This window comes from Myripristis murdjan, chromosome 23 (genome assembly GCF_902150065.1).
Source record: "Myripristis murdjan chromosome 23, fMyrMur1.1, whole genome shotgun sequence".
NCBI lineage: Eukaryota > Metazoa > Chordata > Actinopteri > Holocentriformes > Holocentridae > Myripristis > Myripristis murdjan.
In genome coordinates this window covers 26,092,022-26,102,021 of record NC_044002.1, presented here as the reverse complement: position 1 = coordinate 26,102,021, position 10,000 = coordinate 26,092,022, and the positions used below count along the sequence as shown (strand labels likewise).

At 44.7% G+C, this 10,000-nt stretch overlaps 1 protein-coding gene across 1 annotated transcript in view; it reads right to left on the bottom strand.

The window, feature by feature from the left end:
* Positions 1 to 6,077, bottom strand: part of ntf3 (neurotrophin 3) — a 50,526-nt gene extending 44,449 nt beyond the window's left edge. The window contains exon 1 of the mRNA XM_030045976.1: positions 5,954 to 6,077. Within this exon, the coding sequence (XP_029901836.1) occupies positions 5,954 to 5,971 (18 nt within the window). The 5' untranslated portion in view covers positions 5,972 to 6,077. The remainder of the gene's footprint in view (positions 1 to 5,953) is intronic.
* Positions 6,078 to 10,000: the final 3,923 nt, after the last annotated feature.

Genomic DNA, 10,000 nt, shown 5'->3' with positions numbered 1-10,000 from the left:
TTTTTTTTTTTTTTTAAATAAATAAATGACAAGAAAACTGTATTTCTAATGACTAAACTCACATCTTTGAAGGTCAGATCAGTGATGCTGGATCGACCTCAGACTTCTTCTGTTTAAATTGAAATGTAATACTGACTGGTCAAATTTCACTGCAATTTTATTTATTAGAAACTGTTTCAAGGCAGAAATCATAGCAGCAATCGTTCTAACGTTTTCCTAAAAAAAAAAAAAAAAAAAAAAAATTCCAGAACATTAGTTTTAAAAAAGTGAAAAAAAAAAATAAATGTAATAACTTTTTTAATTACCAGAAAGTTAGCCCCAATGAATTCCTGAAAATTAGCAATAAATAAATAAATAGGTTACAAGAAAACTGTATTCCTAATGACTAAACTCACATGTTTAAAGATCAGATGAGTGATGCTGGATCGACCTCAGATTTAAATAGTGAACACAAACCAACATGTCTCTTGACATCAGGGCTCCCACAGGGGAAAAGAACGAAAAGAACATAAAAAACTTTGGTGGAAAAAAAAGCGCTGAGGGAGCCCACACAGCTTCAGCACCGACGTCTAAAACTCTGAGACGAAACCATCTGTCTGCTGGCGGTTATGATCGAATTGGACGCGCCATTTGGGCAGATTTAATTATAAATTAGTGGTTTGTGGAAATGTCAAAGGGAAATTAAATTATGCTTTAATGATGAGCCATGAGGGGAGGAGGTGAAAGGTCGCACGCTGCAACCAAATGTCACACAAAATCTTTCCCCTGCAACATTTTCTGGACATTTCCATGTTTTCTGGCTGATTTTAATGAGCGCAGCAGAAAAACCTGGTTCAGCTGCTCGACTGCCAGCGCAGCCCGGCGACACAGTTTATGTTTTATGTCTCAAACCATAATCTGGGCAGGGAAGGTGGCTTTTCCAGAATCCACTGGGGCTACTGGGGTTCACAGGGGAGCTGCAGTCGACACAAAGTAAGAGAAGAAACTTTTCAGATTATTTCCTAACTCCAATCAACACACTGCCACTTAACACGTGATTCAGTCGCATCTGCAAACTTCAAATCTTGATTTTCTTCAAACAAGGTCAATAATCTGGCAGTGGGATGAGATAATCCCACTTGTTTCCGACATGAATCAACTGTTTCAGGAATTTTCTTGAATCAAGTGTCATCCTAGTGGCTGATCTGCCTTACTCTGCCTTGTTTCAACACATTTATACTTGTTCCCAGAAAAAAAAAATCAGGGAATCTGCATTGGAAGCAAATGGAATTATTTAATCCAGGGGTGTCAAAGTCATGCCATGGAGGGCCAAGAGACTGCAGGTTTTCATTCCAACCAAAAACTCCACAAGGTGATTTCACTGATCACCCTACCTCCAAACAGAGAGGTGGGACTACCTCCACCAGGTGATTTCAGTGAAATCACCTGGTGGAGTTTTTGGTTGGAATGAAAACCTGCAGCCTCTTGGCCCTCCATGGCACGACTTTGACACCTGTGATTTAATCCCACTGCCAGATTATTCACCTTGCTTGAAGAAATATCTGCACTGTCAGAGTTTGACAACCACTGAAAACACTCAAGGCGTTAGGGGGCAGCCCTGCCATTTACCACTAAATGAAACATGGAAACAAGTGGGATTATTTCATCCCACTGCCGGATTACTGACCTTCTCAGAAGAAAAAACAGATCTGGACACTGAAGCTGAAACTAAACGAGTCGTCCACGTGGAGGTTTCTGCAGTGCATCTGTGTTTTTGTCAGATGTGCAGCAGATTTTACAGACTGAAAGCAGCATTTTCAAACACCAGCCTCTGCAGGTCTGACTTAGTCTGCCTTGTTTCAACAGATATATATATGTTCCCAGGAAAAAACACTCAAACAAGTGAAAATGCACAGGACACAGGATTTTTTAACCTTTGTTTGAAGAAAAACAACTTTTTTAACTCTACAACTAGTCAAAGTGGAGATTTGGAACGTCAATCAAATGCACTAGAACAACTGAGAACATTTTGATGTTAGCTAAAGAACGTCTTCGATTGTTCTTGAACACTGACTGCCGATGGCGCAGCAAACAAACATTCATGTTTGTCCGGAGTTTGTTGGGATTTGTTTGATGGAGAACTTGTCATCCTATTTCTAAAGTGTTTTTTGTGTTTGCCCGAATAATTCCATTCCATCATCTTCAAATGCAAATATAGCATAATTTGACTCTAAAGCCTTGAACGTCCCTCAAAGTTTTGCTGATTGCACAAAAAAAAAAAAAAAAAAAAAACAGGGTAGACTCTCATCAGCCCTTCCTCTACCTGAAACCAGACCGATCAAATCGCCCCGTACAGACGTTTGTCATCGGCGTAACTTCAAACCAAAGCACCAGTTTCTGAGGTTTCCCCTACATGTTCTCGATGTCGCCTGCAGATTAATTTAATGTCACGCCTCCAACTGAATGCCTGCATAGACCCACGTGGACAAGAAGCTGCTACAGACGTTCAGCTGATTTATGATGTGAGATCTGCAGCCCACGCCGGGCCAATATTTGTGCATTATCTGGGCCTAAGAGGGACTTGAAATCACGTGTTTTGTTTTAAAAATATAGCACCAAATTTGTGTCTTTAGAGGTATTTATGAGTTCATTTTGGTTCTAATTGAATAAACTGTTAAACTGTCGCGACGTTTTAAACAAAGTGGATTCTGTCTCGTGCCCTGGCTCGGAGCTGCAGGAGCTTCAGTGTTTCTGGTCAGAAGCTGCAGGGCAGGCCAGAGCCTTAACCCTTTCACTTCCTGGGGATTGTTCGAACATGTTGTGGGATTAAGGGAATCCCTCGCTGGGATTCAAACTCACAGCTGTTTGCTTGCAAACCCGCCTCCCCAACTTTTTGGCTGCAGCCCGGTTTCTGTGTCTGATTCTGTTTTCTCAAGTTTGCGCCGCTGGTTTTTCATCTGGTGTTTGCTGCAGTTTGAAAAACAGAGCAGTTTCCCAAATCAAACACGTGAAACAGAAACCAGATGAGGAGACGATGAGCGAGCGGCAGCAGACGCAGGACAGGAGGAAGATAAACAGGTCAGACCGCTCAGCAGTGGCACAGCAGGGACTTCCCCTGCGGACGTATCAGTATATTGAGCCACCAGGGAGCCATTTTGGCTCTGTTCTCTCCATATCTGCCGGTTCTTCTTCCCACGATTCTTCTGCTAATCTGTTTCCTCCACATTTCTCTCTTCCCTGCCTGTGATAAAACAGCCCGAGCCGTCCAGCTGCAGGGAGCCCTGGACGCCATTTTGGACCCGACTGGCCTTTTAAAGCCACACAGCCAATCAGATTTTTATGTTTTTTGTTTTTGTTTTTTTGGAAAGCTCAGGCTGCGTTCACACACCTTTCACAAACCAGATGTCCACCCTGCGTCACTGATATTATCTGTAAATATAGAATTTTAATAAAGACAAATATATTTATTATAATTTATAGTTTTATTGTCATTTTAACAAGGTGTTAATGTTTGGTATTATTTTTCTTTCTTTTATATATTCTGTTAATTTCTTCCTTATGTGCTCATCAGAGCTTGAGACCTGAGCAAATTCACCTTAATTCTTTTAAAAACATTGGAAAAAAGACAATTTATTAAAAAATTTAATAAAATAAACAATATCATAAAACTATATTTATAATTACCATAATTACATACTCAAATTATATTACAAACAACTCAGGGTGAAACCAAACCTTTTTGGATCTTTTCCATTCATTCATTCATTCATTCACTCACTCATTCATTTGAACCTTTATTTAATCTCGGAGACAAACTGAAGACGGAGCCTCTTTTTTGATGTCGAGGTAAAAACCCAGCAAAACAAGTTCCATAAGATCAAGGAAGAAAAGAAACAATTTTCTAAAAAAATATATACATTAATAAACACACACACACACACACACACACGCACACACAACCCACTCAGTCAGCACTGGGCTCAACACAGGGGCCCCCACATGATTTTTTTGCCTTGGGCCCCCAAACGTCTAGGGACGGCACTGCTCCTAATTCCTCTTCCTGCTGTGCATCAAATCCTCCGCTGCAACAGCTGCTGCTGCAGCCTGCACACACACACACACACACACGCACACACGCACACACACACACACACACACACAGACACACATGTATTCACATGCACAAACACACACACACACACCAGTTGACTCCCACGGCAGCAGAAGCATCCACCAGGCTCAAGACGCCCACTGATGCGCCATGACGCAAAGCTGCCCAGACCAATCTGCTGTCCAAGAGCCTGCACGGCGCTACGGGCCGGGCCATTACCCAGAATTACCCTCCCATCATGCTATTAGACACACACACACACACACACACACACACACACACACACCACGTTATTACACTCTCACACACACGCCAGGATGGATCTTAAGTATTTTGGGCGCTGGACCGGCTGCGCTATTTGGCTCCGGCCCCATCTCCAGCTCCAATAAAGCGCATTCAAACTGCTTTCAGAGGGCAGGGAACAAACCCAGCGTGCGCGGTCGGAAAAACACATAATCAAGTGTGATATTTATCCAAACACACATCAGCACCCAGAGGTGCGGAGCTGCGGGCGCCGCACAGAACATTCCAGTTTCACAACAGCAGGAGCCCACAGCACAAACAGCCCGGCGGCCCGGCGGCTTTCAAATCTCACTTTTTTCCTGTGAAATGGAAGCGGGCAGCGCGCAGGGATCAGCTCCCATGTTCCCAGCGCACCGCATCGCCTCCCTGCGCGGAGCTGCGTTCACTGGCTCCAGCAACATCAACACGATAAGAAAGTTGAGCGATCCGCCTCGTCTCAGGCTCCAGCAGCATGAGATCATGTTGCAGCACAAACTTTCTCCAAACCGCAGCTCGGAGGCTTGAGGTCTGAGGAGGTTTGGTGCGTTTAAAACAAAAAGACACATTTGGGGAGTTTCTGCGGGAGCGCAAGAGACGGAGGAGCAGGCTGCAGCGCGCGCCGAGCCCGTGCGCTCCTCTCCGGCTCATGCACGCGCGCACACACATATAGCCTCTAAATGCACACACACGCACACATAGGTTGCACACACACATAGGCTGCACACAGGGCGAGGGGCGCGCAGGGAAGGAGCAATTCAATGCATGTAGTCCGCCTTTGTGCTCCGAGTCAACTGTGACAGATCAGCTTTCACTGCCACCAGCAGCAAGCTAAAAAAACAATTAGTGTGTTTTCCTAAATGAACATTATAACACATTTAAGCAACAAATTGACATTTTCCCAGCCTGGGCAGGTTCCCCAAACGCATCAGACGGCTTTTGGAGAGAGCAAGAGACCGGAGCGCCTTTGAAAACAGCAAAAGTCTACTGTGCGTGCTGTGTGTGTGTGTGTGTGTGTGTGTGTGTGTGTGTGTGTGTAAAGGGAGCAGCCCAGCCCTTTTGTCTACCTGTGCAGCAGCAGCAGTGAGTTTTGCCTTGAGGCAGCGCGCCGCGCATTGCGTTTCACATTCCGCTTCACTTTACCTGCTCAGAGCTCCACGAGCTCCACCATATCCGTCTGACCACAAACACACACCTCCCGTTTCACAGCCCAACACACACACACACACACACACACACACACACACACACACACACACACACTGCTCCACTCCAGTAAATTAGCAGTAAAGCTCAAATTTAGAGGCGAGGCTCTGCTTCCAGATCCACAAAATTCGCACAACTTTCCTGCTTCAAATTTGCTCCAAGTCGCGGCTCCAGCGGCCGCGGAGCTCCTCGACACGCAATTAAGTTCAATTAAGAGCAAACGTGTGTTTAGCGGCGTCTCTTTCCCCCGCAGAGCCGCGACAAACAGGATGATCCTCTGTCACTCCGCGCTGTCACATTCCCCAGCAGCCCGGCCGACTTTTTCGGCGTAACAAACAAATGTGCCGTAAAGTGAGAAAGGTCGTCTTTTTTTCCTACCGTAATAAAGGTAACCATAGCATCGGCGGGTTAGTATCCAACAGAGTCGACATGAAGGTGATGAGTTTTAGACAGAATCCTTTGGCGAAAACTTCCCACTTTCTGAGAGGCTGCAGCCCGTCCGCGCGCCACACCGCGTCTGTATGGAGAGGATCAGCGCGTAATGCTCCTCTCTCTCTCTCTCTCTCTCTCTCTCTCTCTCTCTCTCTCTCTCTCTCTCTCTCTCTCTCTCTCTGCAGACATAATCTATGTCTCTCTGTCTACAGGACAGATGGCTCCTGGCGCATGTTGCTGCAGAGCTGCATGCTGCTGCCGCTCCGCGCGCACAGAGCAGGCCTGCTGACATGAATTAGGACACCGAATTAGCGTGTGTGTGTGTGTGTGTGTGTGTGCAACATTCACTAATACAACCTTTATGTATCTCCATCAGGACAGTGCCGTCGCTAGACATTCGGGGACCAAGGGGGCGAAATCGTTAAACACGCATATTCATATTTTGGAGGGTTTGTTTGGGGTGCTTTTCTTGTATTTTTTGCACTTTTTTTATTTTTAAGTTTTATTTTATTCATTATAATAATTTGTTTTGAGGGGGATTGTCTTGTGTACATTTTTTCAGTGCTTTTCTGGTCATTTTTCTTGTAATATAATTTTCCATATGTGATTATTGTAATTATAAATATGGTTAATTCATTTCTTTAATTTATTAGTTTGTTTTCTCGTCATTTTTAATAAAAAAAAAATTAATATCATTTTTAATTATTTGTTTGATAATCTTCTAATTGCCTTTTTCCTCTTCCCCATATCAACTTTATGTATCTCCATCAGGCCAGTGCCGGCACCAGACTTCTGGGGGGACAGGGGGGGGAAAACACCAGGGGGCCCCTGGGTTTAACTGTCGGGTTTTTTTTTTGTGCATTAGATCAGCACCCGGAATGGTTTGATCTTTCCCCCAGAACGAGATTCAACTTCTATTTTAATTAATTAATGTATTTATTTTGGTATGGAGTGGGGGTGCATGCTTTTCTTGTGTTTTTTTTTTTTTTTTTTTTTTTTTACACCTTTATTTAATTGTATTTTATTGTATTTATTAATTGAATTTCTTGGCAGGTTAGGGTTGGGGAGGCAGGGTTGTGGGGTTTTTTTCTCCCTACATTTTTTCGCTACTTCATGGTAATTTTTCATGTCATATAATTTTAGTAATTATGTAATTATAGTGAGTATAAAAATAGTTTTTATTTTTTATTTACTTATTTATTTTACTATTAAAATTATTGAGCTAGTTACTTAGTTATTGCTAATTTTATGTTTGTTTGTTTTATTGTTTATCCACCCACCCCCATCCCCCACCACCACCCACGCACCCCGCCTCAAGGCATTCATCCACTCATCCCTTGATCCACATTCATCCATTCACTCACACCCAGAGTTTCCCATCACCTCCATGATGCTGCCAGACCCGTTGTATCAGCAGTCTGGGGACTCCCACCACCTAGTGTGTGTGTGTGTGTTTGTGTGTGTGAGTGTGTGTGTGCGTGTGTGTGTGTGTGTGTGTGTGTGTTGCACAACCAGGGCATGAAAACAGACTTGGCGGTGTTCCTCTCTCTCAGCTGCACAGCTGCTGCTGGAACATCTGCTGCTGTGAGGAGTTTCCCATCGACGCCGCAGCACGGCTCCTCCTCACCATTTAAATCTCGTTTCTCTTCTAACAAGGTCAAAAATCTGCCGGCGAGATGAGATAATCCCACGTGTTGCAGCGATGATGGGCAGATACGACCCAGCGCTGGAGATGAGCGTTACTCCACAGCAGAGGACGGTCAAACTCCTCCGCTCTGACCGCAGGGAGAAAGTTGTTGAAAAGTAGTGAAGCTCTCAGTGTACCTGACTCCAGGTGAACGACAGTCGTTAGGGTCACCTGTCTCCAGACGGTTGTTAAGGTCACCTGTCTCCAGGGGTGAATGACAGTCGTTTGGGTCATGAGGGGGTCAATCATTTGACCCCTTGTCACCTGGAGTCAGGTGACCCTGACAACACTGACGACAGCGGTCACAACAGGGAGGAGGAGCATCGATCCAGTGGTTTCAACGACGTGGAGCACGACCCCACAGGTTAAACAGCTGGGACGTCCCACCTGTCCGTCAGACCTGGAGAAGCTTCTTGATGAGAAGTGAAACGTCTTCAAGAATCTACAAACACAGTCCAGGTGACCGCAGCTCAACTCCACGTGGATGACGTGTAAATCAGAGTTCATTATTTCCACCGCCAGATGATTTTTCCCATCGTTCGTGTGGGATTTCAGTTGATGTTGATGGGAGACACAATTCATGTCTGTGTGGATTTAGTGCTAGTTTGCCTGTCCAGGAACAGGAGCAGAAAACATGAAGCACGTGCTGCATTTTAAAAAGCTTTCATTGGCTGATCAAGTCAACAGGTGTTTGAAATTGGATCAGGATGCATCAGATAATCTTTTTTTTTTTTTTTAATCAAATTTTCCCCCCAATATTTTGTTATTTAATCTGCAAACAGACAGTTCATCTGCTCAGAAATGAAAACCCAACAAATGTGTCAACGTCACAAGTTAGCAAAAGGTAGTAAAATATGTCAAATATGACGTCAAACACTGGCAGCTCTGCCTGTAGGACCACAACTCGGAGAACATCGCCCCCTGGAGGAACGGCGTTTTCTTACCTTTGTCATGTGTTCAGTGCAGCTTCCGAGACGCTTCAGGGAAAAACAAACATTTTGCGCTGAAATGACCCGACGTCGGAGCGAAGCAGCACAGCAGCCCGACTCCCCGCTGAGCGTCCCGACCGCCGTCTGGCCGTCGGAAAAACATTCGGCGGGTTTGAAAACGTTCAGAGGCGGAGCTACAACTTCAGCAGCCGCCTGTGGCTCCGGCTGCTGTTCGTGCTTTGCTGTACGCTGGAAAAACAACGAAGAGCAAATGTTGTTGTGTTTGCTTTGTCCTTTATGACTAAGCATTAGTCAGACATCAGCAGGGATCCCGTAATACAGGCCTTCGGTTCATCACTTTAAAGGACGCAATCAATTTTTAATAAGAGGAACGGCAACGCACATTTGCAGCGGCTCCCTGAGGCAGGAACACGTGACGGGACAGCTGTGCGATTATTATCCCGGACCGCAGAGAAATCATCAAATATGTAAGGAGAGAGGGAGAGGGGCGAGTTTTTTTTAGAGGAGAGACGAGGATGAGGAGAGAGAAATAATACGGAGAGATGGAAAAGGAAAGAGCAGGAGAAAGTATGGAGGAGAAGATAAAAAAAAATCAAGCAGATGAAAGTAGGAAAGAAATAAGAAACCTTTATTTTCTCTTTCAATTAACTCATCAGTGTGTTTTTGCAGTTAACCGGTGAATCGTTTACAGAATAAAGTGCGAAAAATAAAGCCGGAGTCTGATGGGAGGTGATCGGTATGGAGCCCCAGAAGGGTCAAGGCGAGTTTCCTTGCAGTAACTTCTGCATGGCCTCGCTGTACGTGTGCGTTCTCTTGCATTCCTTTCCTCCCTCCGTTCCCTCTGAGCGTCCATCTGTTCCCGCTCAGCTGATCCCGGCAGCACAGCGCCCCCATCTGGATCGGCTGGTTGGACTGTAACACTTTCTCAGACGAAGAGACCAGAAACAGACAAACGGCTCACAGGGAACATAAGCAGAAATTATTGCGAGGTAAGACGAGAGAACCCGAAACACGTCAAATAAAAGCTGGTCCTTGTTTGAAGTCGGGTTACAGCAAACATTCAAACTAAAGCTAAAAGTCTTGTCGTGCACATATCGTTCCAAATTCATCATTTTTTAAAACTTGGAAAAAATTTGGTAGTGAATGTTATTCGGTACCAAATGACATTATCATCACTGAGCCAATCAGCATGCAGCATGCTTGTGCCAAGGTCTATCGAGGCTGGTGATTGGCTGTTACACGTCGCAGCTGCATGCAGGAGAAACACTGAGACATTACAAAATCGATTTTATTTTGTGATTTTATAAAACTGGTATCAGGAAAAAGTGTCGTATTGTAGTCGAGGTCTTTTGGTCT